We start from the raw sequence: 17,333 nt of genomic DNA, 5'->3' as shown, positions 1-17,333 counted from the left end.
AAAAATAGATAACTTATTAAGGTCCATACAAAATTTGTCTCAAAAAGGAAGTTGATTAAAAAGCATTGTTTGCAGAGCTTAAAGAACACAAGCAAACCTTATCTGGATGCGTAAATTTTATTATGACTTCAAACATATCATATGAAAGGGGAATACAATCTTTTTTTGGAGGAACCTAAAAGTTATAAAAATTGTGTTTTTCTTTGTACTGAACTGTCATTTGGCAAATGTCTCTAAAGTATGGAAAAATGATGAACAGAAAGATATGTCAAATCACCTAACAAATTAAAATGGAAAGACATTTTGAGAATACACATTTTTTTTCAAATTTTTATTGCAATATATCTTATCCTTCACCACAGGGAAAAAATGCGAGGGTGAGTAATGTTCAGCGAGTGATATGACACAGAAAACTGCCAGAGTAGCTAAATACACAAACCTTCGTCCAATATCTATCCTCTCTTTCTCTTTAATCTTTCTATCTATGTCACCGCCAGCTACATATAGTGATTTTTATTCTTTTTAAGACAACTAAAACAGTTTTATCAACAGATAAACAAATTTAGTTCACTTGGCTTTTCATCCCTGAAGTTACATTGGATTGGTCCATTTTGAATTGAATGGGTTATTCAATGTGTCATTACAGGGGTGAAAGGTTTAACTGCAAAGTAGTTAATAGACTTTTCATCCCTGAAGTTACAGTTGATCAAGCAGTCTGGATCAATCCACTTTATATTTATAAGGGGTTGTTAAGAAGTTTGATTGTGAACCTCAATTTTCCACCCCTATATTTGAAGTTGACTGATCCATTGTTAAATTGACAGCATCAACCATTGTATTAATCATAGGGATGAAAGGTTGATCTGTTAACCACTTTAAAGTAAATTTATCTTTAAAAGCACTGCTCATCATTAATGTTTTCATTTTGCTGAGATTTAATTCAATTGATTAACATCACAACCTGCCGGATAACATACCTGTCCTAATGTGTGGAAATAACCCAAACTCAAAAATTGGGAAACCTCAAAACAGCTACCATATTCAAACATCTTCTAATCATTTGAATTTGGACTATACATTAATAGCTTTATAGGAATTTTTTTTATCTTTTTGGGTGATTTGTAGGGTCTGGAGCTTGAAAGGGCTAATCTTAACCTGAACGCATGCTTGCCGAATTCCCCAGATTTGAACATATATACAGTGTTTGCATTGAAATTGTTCATTTGCTGAGTCAGAATTTAAAAAAAATGCCCGGCAAGATAACTTTTCTTTGGCTTCTAATCTGTTGAATTTGGTCTGCTGAGACTTTGTTCTGCTTTTCTTAATGGTTATGCATAAAGAATTTAATTTCAAATCTTACCCTTAAAACAAATGTGCAGGATGTTTATCTGGACTTTAGTTTACACCAAAATTGTTTATGTTTATAGATTTTTCAATAAGTTGATACAGGTGTTTGCTAGAGTCTGGACAATTGTAAGGTTTTAAGTTAGAGTATTAATTTACATTATACTTTGTTTTTACAAGCTGCATTAGTAAATCATTAGTACGGCAAAGATACAGTTAGTCGTTTTTGATGTTCGCCGCCGCCATTGGTAGCGGTTTGTAGAATTTACGGAACGGTAAATAGCGAGCGACATTATTAGTAACTCATACTCAAAACTGTTACATTGCACAACTTTGGCATAAATACTGGAGCAAATCGATCATTCTAAATCGAAGTATTTTGAAGGTGTTGTAGCGCTTTCGGTTCCTCCTGTTAAGTTTCGTTTTTACAACTTGTCTTCGTTTTTATATTCATTCCGTAATATTAACCATCGCTTAAATAGTCACCAAACGAACACTTGTACATGGGTTAGGCCTAGTACACGTAAGTCTTGTTTATAATATACGTATGTATTGCTAACGATAGCAATACATGTGATTAATTGCATACTTCGTTTTTATTTTGTTTTGCTTGTGGTAAACACAATAATTATAAAGTTTACGGAACGGAGACGACATGTACACAACTACCACAGTTGGTCATGGGGTAAAAAAAAAAATCGGTCTAATTTCAACCACGAATAATTCGAAGTCTCAATGTTTCAAAGTTTTTCTGACGGTCCCTTGAACTTCGATACATCGAGGTTTGACTGTAATTACAAATTCATCATTGTAAACTGAAGTAATTTACATACAATTATATATTCATCAGTTAATGATTTTGCATTTTCCTTTTGTAAATTGCTATATTATCAAAACAATAATTTAAATTCAATATTGAAGGAAATAGGATCTCTATCTATTGAAAAACCTTTTTCTGTACACTCTGGTTTTTGTTTACTGATAAAAAACTCTTGTCTCCAAATTACCCTTTTTAATATCAATTTTTTTTATTCATTTTCACCAAGACAAGCCCACAATATTGAAGATAAAGAAGTTATATTTTTATTTTTAAACAAAACAATTCCTGAAAACTTAATTTTCCTGTTTTCTTTACCGATGATTAGAAGATTTTTCCATAGGCAAAATTGTTCTGAGGTTATCCCAATTAAAACCCAATGCCGTCAATGTTTGTGCCATCAATGTCTTCAGTACTGACTACCAGATGTTTCAGTAAATCTGTTTTCTGTCTGTACTCATCTGACAGTACATTGCATGCTGTTTTATTGTTAGACATGTGAGTGCTTTGTCTTCCCCTTGATGTCAAGAACATCGGATCTTTTACGCTTTAAAACATCCTCATCGTGAAATTCTTTTTGGGTTATTATTGATTTATCCTAATTTTGAAGCACCTGTCATTGACTTTAGATTAATCTTGTAATGGCTTTCAATTTTGTAGGTAGGTTTTACAATATAGAGTAGATATATTTCTTTTATCTGGGATTATAGGTAGCAGTGAATTTTGCTTTAAATTGATCCTGCCTTAAGTCAAAATGATTTATTATGTTTATAATTTGTATTAATGGTCAATGGCGCTTCTATTGTGTTGTATTATAAATGTCGTCAATTTCTTTGTCTATTTATTTTTTCTTTAGTTTTCCTATGTCAATCATGTTATTTCATTCTCAAATAAATATTATCTGATATAAATGAAACAAAAAAAAATTTGAAGAAGGTAATCAATTGAAAATAAAACAATGTAAAATACAAGGACTTTCTTTCTTTATTGTCCTTGCTCTGTTTTTTTTTATTAATGAAAACATTAAAAAAAAAGAAATAAGTGATAATTACCATGTGAATTTATGCTTACAAGTTTGTTTTTGAATTTTCAAAATTTTATCCAGTGAGCATATGGCACACTCGAATATGTCACCAACATATTTGTTTTACATTCATCGACATCTGATGTTTGCTTTGATGTGAATTTTCTTGTTTTCAAATTTTGTGATGACAAAATCTTTTTGTTTTTGTTGCTCTTTTGTTTGTTCACCTCCTCTTTCATTTAAGGTAAATGTTTTCTCTCCTGATGAGATCAAGATTAGCTACGATTTTCTGTTTTTCATTTCTTTTAGGAAACCTTTGTAAATCATATATCGTACCTAATGTATTTAATGTTTCCTTTTCAAATTACCTCATTCCGTTGCTTTATTTTATTTAGTAATTTTTTATCATCAAAAGTATGCCATAGTTAATGGCTTCCAGTGCTTGTTTGTAGAGTAGACGTTGCTTATAGAGAATTAGTTTTAAAATAGGGCAATTTATTAGGATATTTATGTTTCATGCTACTTATTTCATTTTTAAGGAGTTTTACTTACCCACTTGACATTTGTCATTCTGTGTACAAGTTTTCTTTTATTAGTTTTTTACTTATTATATTGTCTCTTGTTGGTCACTTGTTGTAGACAAGGAGAGAAAATTGTTACAATGTAATTGTTTTAAATTGCTATATAGTTGGTCCTCTGTCAATGACAAAGGGAGATAATGCACTCCTGCTATCAACAGCAAAGGGAGATAATGCACTCCTGCTGTCAGAGGTAAAGGGAGATAATGCACTAGCAGATAGTACAGACAACAGTTTGACTTTGGTAGAAAGTTGTAACTTTTATGTACATGCTTGTATCTAGAGCAAGATTGGCGATACCAATACAAAATTTTAAATATCAAATGATGATGGAGACGTAAAATCAAATCCTTGTTTTGTGAATTCTCTGCCACTACAAATAAGTGTAAATAAACAATCAGCAACTTATTTGTACACCTACTATTATTGTTTGGAATCACATGGAAAAAGAATTGTAGATCATCCCAGAAAGATGACTGCCCGGATATAACTTGATTGGATGAAATTTAGTTAGGACATGTTTTCAAGGTCAGGACATGTTTTCAAGGTCAATAGCAATGGTCTTAATCTTAATATTATTATCATTTTAATTGCATTAAGTACATTGTCTAAGAATACCATTTATCAAAGCTTGGAACCCAAAATGTAAGAATATCAACCAGATGATTACAAACAGAAACTAGTTCAATGGCTGCTGGTGTTTATTTTATTTCTAGCAATATATTATGATAAAAACGTGAATGCATACTTTTCATGTGACTATTTAACAGAGTCCATTGCCATATTTGACCTTTATACAGAGGTCAGAAAAATCTGTTACCTCTGTAGGAAAGTCACTTTGTTTATATGGTTCCAGAATGAATATTATATGTTACATTAATCTATGCAGTGAATCGTGGCATTTAGAATTTAGAAAAAGACCAAAAAAAAACAAAACAAAAAAACAACCTTTATATAGAGTTCATTGTTATGTAATGTCCTCCATATAAAAGTTTATGAGCTATTTCATATTAAAACATTCATTCATTTTACAACAATATTCAAGAAAAACAGTTGTTACTGTATTTTTTTTTTTATCATTTTTACAGTTGCTAGTTGCTAAACATTTTATTATCAGCCATAGTATTATGCTTACAATCCAAGGGAGGCGGTCTCTTGTTTTCTCTATCTTTTCTCTGTCTACTGAACATATTTTTTATCTGTCTTCCAAAAAATGAAATATTATTCTATTTTGTTCAAATTCTTCCTCATTTTTTTTTTAAAAAGCTTTTTTCTTTCTATCAATTTCTTCCAAAATCTATTTTTGAAAGCATTTCACTTAACCATTGTTCTAGAGTTACAATTGTTTTAACTAATTACATTCTTTGTTGATAATAATCAATTTGTTGCATTTTGTAGAAGTAACAGTTTATGCATTTTATTTCTGAATAACAATTTCACCAGACATTAATATTTTGAAACATTTTCATAAACAAGACCTATGGTGTGCACTAAAAAACTACGATGAAATATATATAGACACTACTGTCTGAAAATATTTTCAGTAGAGCAACATCTTTCCAACTCCCCAAACACCCTACCAAGCCTTGTAAACAATTTGTTGTTTTTATGGAAACCATTTCAATATGGTGGCAACCTGTTTGTTTCATGTCTAGTTTATATATCAACTTGTACAGTACATATATATCTAAAATATATCTCACTAGGAAGGGGTTTGTTCTCATTATCTTGCATTATTATTACATTGTCCATTATATATTTCTTCCTTTCTTCCTGCAATGATTAATGCATACAAAATACTAGTCATTTTATACTCATCGATAATACCAATAACTCAAGATGACGTCAGTGTACGCTATACAAACTCTATAATTTTGAAAGATCAATTGAAGGAAATTCTGTAAGGTTACAACAACTATAAGCAGTTGTGCATGAAGACGAAGAAGAAACAAATCTCTGAACCCAAGATATTCACGTTGAAACACAGACTGTACAAGTTTTAATCTATTGTATTGTTGTGTTTTGTATGTCCGCGTGTGATGCTGGTGTTCTGCTGTCAATTTTTGTCTTGTGATCACAGTTTTTGTCTGGTTGGTCTCCGTATTCATGGTGTCAGTTCACTTTTGTGTCATTTTGAATTCTATTCTTTTACCATCTTTGTGCTTGTATGGTGAAATATGCAAAGATAGCCTTTTTTTTTTTTTTTTTTTACAAATTTTATTTTTCTAACCAGAATTGCATTGTTGAAGTGCGAAAAATCTTTGAAAAATCTTTGGTAACAGCAAATTTTTACTTCTCAAAACTTTTTGATGTGTCAATTTATCTAATGTACAATGATTGTGATACTAGTATTTCTCACATGTCTCTACATAAAAAGTTATTTTATTCTCATATTTGATGGAATTCTGTTTGATTGGTCATTCTATGTTTCTGTATTGGTTCCGTGTTGAATTACTTATGGGTCTTGGTGTTCTATGTTCTTTGATGATTGGTAGCCTACAGATTCCTGTTTTGCCAAACTTTGACCTTTCCATATTCCTTTGAGAATTGCATCATCATCACCAGCAAAATTTTGTTAGTGCTGTAGTCTACTGAAGCCAGCTACATTTAATGTTGAGATACAGTGAAGGAATGCATCTTGGAAAATCGTCTTCAAAATATTAAAGGAATACCAGAAATTAATGGAACACAAGAAATTAATGGAATACAAGAAATTAAGGAAATACAAAAAATTAATGAATTACAAAATATTGATATAATACAAAATGTGAATGAATATTCACATGGTATAAGCTATAAGCGAATTAATTTTTGAGATCAGTTTCATCATTTTAATAACCTATCACAACTTATAGTAGTAAATGACATACTTTTATTGCTAACAATTTTAGTTTTACAACCTTTTGAGAAAGATATGTATGGTGTACAACCAGACCGACATTTATAGATATTATAATATAAGGGGATAATTTAGAGGAAAACTTTATCCTAATCCCAATCTGAAAATAATTGCCCGGTATTTGTTTTTGCTAGTTAATTTAACAATAAGGATTGAATAAACATTATACATGCTGTTGAGTATGCAATGTAATTTGCATCAAAATAATTTGCATCTTTACTGGAAAGTATTACTCTTTTGAAATGAGTAATGATAGAAAAAGAAAGAAGAAAAGAAGTTACAATTGATATAAAATACAAAAACATAATTGTGTTTGAATTCAGCATTGATTGTGACAACAGAAAATATGCTGTATTTTTCCTGTTGTGTGGTAGTGTTCATTTGACTACTTATCTCAGAGTGATATCAGTTTCATTCACTTTTTATTTTGGCACATCTTGATTGGTGACATTTCACTTTTAACCAAAGCACTTTTAATGCTAAAAATGTATATTTTTATCATTTTTCGCCTGGATAGTTGATTTTTGTTAATCGCACAAATGTATCCCCATTTTCAGTTGGCCTTTAATTGATTCCGGGAAAAAGAAAAAAGAATATGTTTCAGTCTTATGAAAATTGAATTAAAGGTACTGTATTCGACCCAATAAGCGCCCATGTCCCTATCAGTGCCCCTCCCCCTTTAAGAGGCCTCAATTTCAATTGCCCAGGCATAAATAATGACCAAAACTACATAAAACGGTATAAATTTGCAATAATTTTGACTCATTAGCACCTTTTCATTTTTATCAATTTTTTAAGCTCCCTGGGCGCTTATTAGGTCGAATACGGTATTAACAAAAAGATAGAAATGAAAAAAAAGGAAAGACAAAATTTTCTTTTATTGAAATGAAAAAAAAAAAAAATAAAAGTTTTTCAAAAAAAAAATGTAATCTGAGATAAGTAGGTAGATATGGGAGATGGTACTCAGGTGAGGGGAAATACAGGGAAAGTACAGCAGTCTATTTATAGCTGCCAGCTTCCTCTCTGTGTGTTCTATCATTCTCAATGCTTCCGAAAAACAAAACAATATCATCCTCAAGTGACCTTTTATCACTGAAAAGTTCATGGGAAACCACAGATTTGAAAGAGGGGTTAATCAAGCGTAGAGTTAAAAGGTTCCTACAAACGGTAAGCCGGTGGTGTGGTTTTAGTGAGGTGTTGGTTGACTGTAGGATCTATCTTTAAGATTTACTGGATCAGTTACCACGGTAACCTGGTTTTTATCAATAGCAACTTTTTACTAAAATTTAGGTTTTCTCCACAGGTGTTGTCATCTTGGACTTGAAAACTCAAAACTTGGAAAAACAAAAACAAAAATTCCACATTTGTTCTGTAATTTTAACCTAATCTTCTGTTATCTTGAGTTTGAATATAGAATAAAAACTTTCACTATAAGAATTATCTTTATAATTAATTTGATTTGGTTAGTTTAAAACTATGTCAAGGTCAGCAGGTTTGTCAAGGTCAGTAGCGTAATTTCCAAAGGTCAAATTTTAATTGTTAAAAATTAGGTATCATCAATTATTTGTAAGGATGAAGAAAAATAATGAGTAAGCTATATAGCACATGATGACCTTGATGCCATTCTGGTGGTAATATGTCTTCAGTCATTTGAGGTACAATATAATAGAAGACAAAGTTAGGTATGGTAAATTTCACTATAATTCAGTAGTACTAACAGGGCCCAGTTTGATGAACATTCCTTAAATTGAAGGAATACCTTAACATAAATTTTCCCATAGAAAAGCATTACAAAAGTTAAGGGAAAAATCATAAGTTAATGAGCCTTCCTTAAAATATGTAATGCTTTCCAATGGAGAATTTTAAGTTAAGGAATTACTTGAATTTAAGGAATGTTAATGGAACTGGGCCCTCTGATGTATAATTGTTGCTTCAAACCAAACTGGTGACTGTCATTCACGTAGCATTTTTCCTAATGTCCATGACCATATTTGTCATGTCGTATTGTGTGAATAATATATAAATAATTGATTTACATCCATTTTCATAAGTTCATCTGAGCTTTCATGTGCTATCACATCTTGTATTAAAAACATCAAACGCTCTATTGAGTTAATCAAAGTCATCAACTTCATCTGCTTTAGTCTGGTACAGGCAGGGTCATCTACCTATGCTAATTGTCTAGACATACCTGGAAATTGAAAGATTCTGTGTAAAAAAATTATAGCTCGGATTTAGTTTTTGCAATTAAAATATTTTCATTTTTCACAAATTACGACAAAACTTTGAAATCTGACCTGGTATCATTTAGACAAGCTGAAAAGTGCTACCTCCAACTGTTTTCTTAATTCCTTTAAATCTCAAGCATCAAGATTATAATGCAAGCAAGCAAGCAAGCAAGCAAGGGCAGGCTGAATATCAGTTTTTCATCAGAAATGAATTTACATGGAGATCACAGACTTACAATGATAAGACAAAAAAAAAATATGTAAATTTTATGAAGCTTTCCTACAACACATACATTCATTGACTTGGTTACAAATTCTACTTTTCTCCTATCTGGCTTTACAGCACATTTCTTGCACCTCCTAAACTCCTTAGTTTGCTTCTATTAACAATCTCGACACAAAGCACCCTACTTTCAATAAACCATTTCTTAGTATCTAACAAAATCTACCATGGACAAACAAAATTTACGCATCTCATTCCACCGTAACTTTAGATTGGAAAAAAAGAAATAGAAAACATTTTTTTTCCTAGTGCATTTTAACTGTCCATTGTAGATTTTGTTATATGAAGAACTGGAGTACTAACTATTGGACTCAATACTAACTTGCATGCTTTCATTTACATTTTATTCTAACAAAGGCGATATTCAAGAAATCAAAACTATTTAATATAAAAAATTGCTTAAACTATTCTGAACAATGCATGATCTAGTGTATTTTAGTCCAAAAAGCACTGGAATGCTACAACAATATTTTCATAAGATTTTTATTTTAAAATTAATTGAAATGTTAAACAATAAAAAGTTTTGATTTGAATATAACCTATGGTGGAAGTTTCCATTTTGTGTAAGAATTCACACACAATCAAATGTGTTTTGATAAAAAAAAATGGATCAAATGTTACTATCAGTCGTAAACATATTCTTTGTTCAATTTTAAGTTAATATGTTTATGAAGGATATTCAAAACTTTAATATCAATTAACAAAACTTAATTAATGATAATGTTACAACTTGTAAACATTGTTGTTGGGTTAATTAGCTAGGATTTGTTGTATAAATGTAGAATATCTAATAGTTTATGTTGTAACACCATAAAGATAGGTATAAGCTAGTGTTCATGTTGTTTCTGTAACCTGAAGATTTACCGATTTGTTGAGCATTTTGTCTCTTGTTAAAAGTTCTCTGTTAGCCCATAACTTTTGAAGGGAATACCAACTGCAACTGTTAGTTTGTTCTGTATCAAGTTCTCAATGTGGTAGGTTAGTGGCATTTTTAGCCCACCATCATAAGATGGTGGGCTATTCAAATCGCCTTTCGTCCGTGGTCCGTCGTCCGTCCGTCCTTCCGTCCGTCCGTCCTTCCGTCCGTCCGTCCGTCCGTTAACAATTCTTGTTACCGCTATTTCTCTAAAAGTACTGAAGGGATCTTTCTCAAATTTCATATGTAGGTTCCCCTAGGACCCTAGTTGTGCATATTGTATTTTGGGACTGATCAGTCAACAAGATGGCCGCCAGGCAGCCATCTTGGATTTTGATAGTTAAAGTTTGTTACCGCTATTTCTCAGAAAGTGCTGAAGGGATCTTTCTCAAATTTCATATGTAGGTTCCCCTAGGACCCTAGTTGTGCATATTGCATTTTGGGACTGATCGGTCAACAAGATGGCCGACCAGCCGCCATCTTGGATTTTGATAGTTAAAGTTTGTTACGGCTAATTCTCAGAAAGTACTGAAGGGATCTTTCTCAAATTTCATATGTAGGTTCCCCTAGGACCCTAGTAGTGCATATTGCATTTTGGGACTGATCGGTCAACAAGATGGCCGCCAGGTAGCCATCTTGGATTTTGATAGTTAAAGTTTGTTACCGCTATTTCTCAGAAAGCACTGAAGGGATCTTTCTCAAATTTCATATGTAGGTTCCCCTAGGACCCTAGTTGTGCATATTGCATTTTGGGACTGATCGGTCAACAAGATGGCCGACCAGCCGCCATCTTGGATTTTGATAGTTAAAGTTTGTTACGGCTAATTCTCAGAAAGTACTGAAGGGATCTTTCTCAAATTTCATATGTAGGTTCCCCTAGGACCCTAGTAGTGCATATTGCATTTTGGGACTGATCGGTCAACAAGATGGCCGCCAGGTAGCCATCTTGGATTTTGATAGTTAAAGTTTGTTACCCGCTATTTCTCAGAAAGCACTGAAGGGATCTTTCTCAAATTTCATATGTAGGTTCCCCTAGGACCCTAGTTGTGCATATTGCATTTTGGGACTGATCGGTCAACAAGATGGCCGACCAGCCGCCATCTTGGATTTTGATAGTTAAAGTTTGTTACGGCTAATTCTCAGAAAGTACTGAAGGGATCTTTCTCAAATTTCATATGTAGGTTCCCCTAGGACCCTAGTAGTGCATATTGCATTTTGGGACTGATCGGTCAACAAGATGGCCGCCAGGTAGCCATCTTGGATTTTGATAGTTAAAGTTTGTTACCGCTATTTCTCAGAAAGCACTGAAGGGATTGTTCTCAAATTTCATATGTAGGTTCCCCTAGGACCCTAGTTGTGCATATTGTATTTTGGGACTGATCGGTCAACAAGATGGCCGCCAGGCAGCCATCTTGGATTTTGATAGTTAAAGTTTGTTACCGCTATTTCTCATAAAGTATTGAAGGGATCTTTCTCAAATTTCATATGTAGGTTCCCGTAGGACCCTAGTTGTGCATATTGCAGTTTGGGACTGATCGGTCAACAAGATGGCCGACCAGCCGCCATCTTGGATTTTGATAGTTAAAGTTTGTTACGGCTAATTCTCAGAAAGTACTGAAGGGATCTTTCTCAAATTTCATATGTAGGTTCCCCTAGGACCCCAGTTGTGCATATTGCATTTTGGGACTGATCGGTCAACAAGATGGCTGACCGGTGGCCATCTTGGATTTTGATAGTTAAAAGTTTGTTACCGCTATTTTCTCAGAAAGTATTGAAGGGATTGTTCTCAAATTTCATATGTAGGTTCCCCTAGGACCCTAGTTCTGCATATTACATTTTGGGACTGTTCGGTCAACAAGATGGCCGACAAGCAGCCATCTTGGATTTTGATAGTTAAAGTTTGTTACGGCTATTTCTTAGAAAGTATTGAAGGGATTGTTCTCAAATTTCATATGTAGGTTCCCCTAGGACCCTTGTAGTGCATATTGCATTTTGGGACTGATCAGTCAACAAGATGGCCGCCAGGTAGCCATCTTGGATTTTGATAGTTAAAGTTTGTTACCGCTATTTCTCAAAAAGCACTAAAGGGATCTTTCTCAAATTTCATATGTAGGTTCCCCTAGGACCCCAGTTGTGCATATTGCATTTTGGGACTGATCAGTCAACAAGATGTCCGCCAGGTAGCCATCTTGGATTTTGATAGTTAAAGTTTGTTACCGCTATTTCTCAGAAAGCACTGAAGGGATCTTTCTCAAATTTCATATGTAGGTTCCCCTAGGACCCCAGTTGTGCATATTGCATTTTGGGACTGATCGGTCAACAAGATGGCCGACCGGTGGCCAACTTGGATTTTGATAGTTAAAGTTTGTTACCGCTATTTCTCAGAAAGTACTGAAGGGATTTTTCTCAAATTTCATATGTAGGTTCCCCTAGGACCCCAGTTGTGCATATTGCATTTTGGGACTGATCGGTCAACAAGATGGCCGCCAGGTAGCCATCTTGGATTTTGATAGTTAAAGTTTGTTACCGCTATTTCTCAAAAAGCACTAAAGGGATCTTTCTCAAATTTCATATGTAGGTTCCCCTAGGACCCCAGTTGTGCATATTGCATTTTGGGACTGATCGGTCAACAAGATGTCCGCCAGGTAGCCATCTTGGATTTTGATAGTTAAAGTTTGTTACCGCTATTTCTCAGAAAGCACTGAAGGGATCTTTCTCAAATTTCATATGTAGGTTCCCCTAGGACCCCAGTTGTGCATATTGCATTTTGGGACTGATCGGTCAACAAGATGGCCGACCGGTGGCCATCTTGGATTTTGATAGTTAAAGTTTGTTACCGCTATTTCTCAGAAAGTACTGAAGGGATTTTTCTCAAATTTCATATGTAGGTTCCCCTAGGACCCCAGTTGTGCATATTGCATTTTGGGACTGATCGGTCAACAAGATGGCCGACCGGTGGCCATCTTGGATTTTGATAGTTAAAGTTTGTTACCGCTATTTCTCAGAAAGCACTGAAGGGATCTTTCTCAAATTTCATATGTAGGTTCCCCTAGGACCCCAGTTGTGCATATTGCATTTTGGGACTGATCGGTCAACAAGATGGCCGACCGGTGGCCATCTTGGATTTTGATAGTTAAAGTTTGTTACCGCTATTTCTCAGAAAGTATTGAAGGGATTGTTCTCAAATATCATATGTAGGTTCCTCTAGGACCCTAGTTCTGCTTATTGCATTTTGCGACCACCAACTTGGATTTTGATAGTTTAAAGTTTGAAAAGCAGAAAAAAGAATTGTAAGTTTGAAAAGCAGAGAAAAGATCCCTCTTTCATTTGTCAGACATAGATCAATCTTTGGTGGGCGCCAAGATCTCAATGTGGTAGGTTAGCGGCATATTAATAACCTGCGATGAATTTTGTCTTGGATAATTTACATAGAGATCTATCAATGATTAGTATTGATGATTAGTAAAGAATCATCATTTCTTTTCATAAGGTTAAAGCGAAATACAGCATTATCATGTGACAATTTGAGTATGCCAAAAATTACAGTGGGATTTAGGCTTGAAAAAATGAAATATACAAGAAACCTACGATAGATAAATGTACAAAAAAACCTAAGATAGAATAGCACTATTGGAGTGTAAAGTAAAAGTACATATTATAGTCATCAACAAATCAATCAAAAATATGTTTTCTAGTATCATTTAGGATATTTGGTTGATTTTTTGAGGAATGGAAGACTGTTTGATAAATAGATGAATTTCAAATTCTTTAACAATCATTCACTGTTACATGAATAGATTAATTGCAAAGTTAACAATCATTCATGGCTTTGTAATGTTCTATACACATCTTTTATGTAATGTGTTATGTTTTCATCATGTTATTGAGATTTCTGTGTTGATAATGTCATCATTATTGCATATAATCATCATATTTCACCAATGTTTTATGAATCGTCTTTATCCATTTTTCATTCTTGACCGTTTCTTTTCACAGAAACAGTGACCGTAAACAAAATATAGAGACTTATTACCAGATGAACGGAAACACAAACTCTAGTACCGCCAAACCTAGAAAATCTAGAGCTCGACGCTCGCCGTTATTTTTAGACACCTCGATAGCCAATGAGTCGCTAGGAAATGAAACAGAATATAACACTACCAATGTTGAGGAAACTAGTGATGCTCTTGGAGAGGAGACGAACCCTTACTATAGAGCTGTCGTGTACAAGAGAGAGTTTATCATCCCGAATCTGATGCACTACCGAGACTATAACATAGAGGTAGGTTCCTATTCCCCCAGGCCAGGGAAATATCTTACTTAGACAGTGCTCCTGATAATTTTTGGAGAGGTGGGTAATTGCATGTACTCACACTTTTGAAAAGGGAGGCGTAGAACGTACCCGTTCATGAAATTTTTAGATTTAATTGACAGATTTTAATGATTATTTTATCTATGTACTCGTCTTAACTGGAGCACTGCAGTTAGAGGTCCTATTTTATAGAATCTCAAGGTATCTTTGCCAAGTTCTTAAGTGAGTCTGACATTCTACCACGTGATCTCTATCTCTTGGTTGTCATTTCAAAATCCATGTTAGGCCTGGTATCATTGCTGGTGCTTTACTAAACTCGAAATATGAAAGTCAATAAACAAAAATAAATGATAATGTGACAACTCCAATACCGCATTTACTGAAGAAGAGATAAATACTGAGATGTTGTAATAAATACTGTTTAACAATAATTTTTACCAAATGTAGGTCATAGCATGTCAGGAACGGGACCCTCGGGAACCCAAAGTAAAAAATCGGTCCAAAGAAGAAAAGTTGTGCAGCAGTCGTGCACTGGCTCTTCAGCGTACCATGACGTCTAGTAAGTATATTGTAACGCTTGGTTCTGAGATATCGTAGAACACTGGCCCTTAAGTGTAACCTGAGATCTAGTACCCCATTTTAAATCACAAAAAATAAATGACAATTGTTATTTAAAGGATGTTCAGCAAAATATTTTATTCATTTATTCAAATGCATTTCTTCAACAAATTGGTGATATTTGTTCATAAGTTTATTCTTTACTCCTCTTTGTGTGAATAAATTTTCCTTACCTTCGCGAAAATGGTGTTTTTCTAAAATTCTTTTTAGAAGATTAGGAATATCATAACATTGAATATGATTGTTTAAAGAAATTCTGTAAGCATAGAATTAAATTTGTTATGATCTACAGAAGTGGCAGACAATATCAACAGTTCATCCATCAGTATCGGCGTCATGAAGAACAAGACAGGGGAGGTAATGCTCAAGTGGGCACCACCTCCCAACCCTAATGGAATCATCATTACCTACGAAATCAAGTACAGCGACTCCAACATCAATAACGTAAGTAAACTGTAAATGTGGTTAGGTGCAAAATACTGGGGCCTATGGGAGGGTGGAGAAAGGGGCGGGCAGGGGGCGGAACTGACCGGACCTGCCTTGACCTAGAGACTAAGTGTTTCGGGGCAGTGGAAGCTGGGTAAGGTGTTCTAAAATAGGATTACTACTATCCCTCCATTTCTCAGTTGAAATTTCAAAACCCACACTGTTTTCTTCTGGGTACTTCAACTTTCATAAACCTGAAGATTACACAAAATAAAATCTTGGTCTAGTTTATCTACAGAGCCTGTAAATATTTATTAGCCAGAAGAGACTCATATCCTTATATACAGGGACTATTGATGCCTCTCTGGCCTATAGAGACTGACATTCTCCCTTACAATATTTAACATATTCAATAATGGAATCTTCAACAGGTCAGGCAATTAACCATTGCGTCTCTGATGTAGTGTTAAAATTTGGCCTTCCTGCTTGAAATTACCCATATGATCACAATGATCAAGATATCTTTGTTTTTGGAGATAGAAAACTTGTTGATCTTTCTTCCATAGAGAAAAATATTAATTTGTTAGCTTATTGTTAACATATTTATTTTTCATCATCTTTGTGATTTTCAGCCCTTGAATTATGCAGGAAATATATGTAACTTTTGGAAGAAGATAGCATATAACTGTTCAGTTCCAATTCTGTATTTCAGGTTCAACCTATTACTGTGTGCATATCTCAGAAAATGTACAAAGCTCAAGGGGGCCACAAACTGATTAACTTGGGACCAGGCAACTACACCTTCAAGATTCGTGCAAATTCACTCGCAGGCAACGGGTCATGGACGGAGGGTCGATACTTCATCATCGATTCCAATGATAGTATGGTCTTTTTATATGCAATTACTAATCATAGAATATATTAGAAGTAAAGTTATTGCCAATTTAATGTCCACTCTTAGTAGGTTTATCCTCAGATATTGCTGAAATTTTCACACGTTTAAAGGAAAGCCACTAAAATTTGTACAGATAAACCTGTCTATAAAAACCTTGAAAGGACAATGAAAAAATGGTCTTTACAACAAAGTGACCTTCATATACATGTTAAATTGTGTTAAAATTGATTATATAGGACCCTCATAGAAAGTGGTCTTATTATACAGATGTTCTTTATACAGAGGTGGTCGCTAAGGCAGGTTTGACTAGATATGTATATGTGTTTCTTAGAATTAAGAGAGCGGTGGAGAATAGGTTTGATAAGATTCATTAGACATTAAAGGTGAACTTCATTGAGTCAAATAGTGTTGCAGTGCGGCTGTACATGAACTATACTTGATGTATCATGTATTGTTGTTTTAGGCAAAGTGATGCCACAGGAACTGATCATTGTCGTTTGTGTTGTCGTTGGTATCTTCGTCGTCGTCGTCACTGGGATCATTGTGTGGTGTATGGCTCGCCGAAAGTAAGTTCAATCTTTTTTTATTCATCAAAGTCCAAGTCAACATTCTTTCTCATGAAATTAATTGCCATGAACATGAGATACATGTGTGTGTATTCGATAATTTCTGTACCACAGGATACAATTGTCTGCACATAAATGTTATCTTTGGTATTGTATTGATTGTTACCTTATAAGCTTTGTATGTGAAAAGTCATTGTTTCTATTTTTCTGCTGTTTTTTTCTTTCTTTTTTTCATAATGTTAAACAAAATATTCTAATATTTGTCTTGGTCTATTTCAGGTTCCGTGAATATCCAGACATCCAGAACATATCGGCCAATCCTGAATACATGTCAAACTATGATAGTAAGGACTATTTTCCTTTTATCAGTGCAGAAATTATGTATTGTTTTAAACAACAGAGATTTCACTTTATCCATTCACCCCTG

At 33.9% G+C, this 17,333-nt stretch overlaps 1 protein-coding gene across 2 annotated transcripts in view; it reads left to right on the top strand.

Moving 5' to 3' along the window:
• LOC138333665 (insulin-like peptide receptor) overlaps positions 1-17,333 on the top strand; it is a 75,939-nt gene that overhangs the window by 47,213 nt on the left and 11,393 nt on the right. Inside the window, exons 13-19 of one of the 2 annotated variants that reach the window (XM_069282192.1) lie at positions 363-377; positions 14,086-14,371; positions 14,849-14,960; positions 15,312-15,463; positions 16,158-16,326; positions 16,804-16,906; positions 17,186-17,250. In XM_069282192.1, the coding sequence (XP_069138293.1) occupies positions 363-377; positions 14,086-14,371; positions 14,849-14,960; positions 15,312-15,463; positions 16,158-16,326; positions 16,804-16,906; positions 17,186-17,250 (902 nt within the window). The remainder of the gene's footprint in view (positions 1-362; positions 378-14,085; positions 14,372-14,848; positions 14,961-15,311; positions 15,464-16,157; positions 16,327-16,803; positions 16,907-17,185; positions 17,251-17,333) is intronic. The other variant, XM_069282193.1, reaches the window with a different exon arrangement.

The sequence above is a fragment of the Argopecten irradians genome, chromosome 10 (assembly GCF_041381155.1).
Source record: "Argopecten irradians isolate NY chromosome 10, Ai_NY, whole genome shotgun sequence".
Taxonomy (NCBI): domain Eukaryota; kingdom Metazoa; phylum Mollusca; class Bivalvia; order Pectinida; family Pectinidae; genus Argopecten; species Argopecten irradians.
Note: the sequence above shows the minus strand (reverse complement) of the source record. Positions and strands in the feature narration are given on the sequence as shown.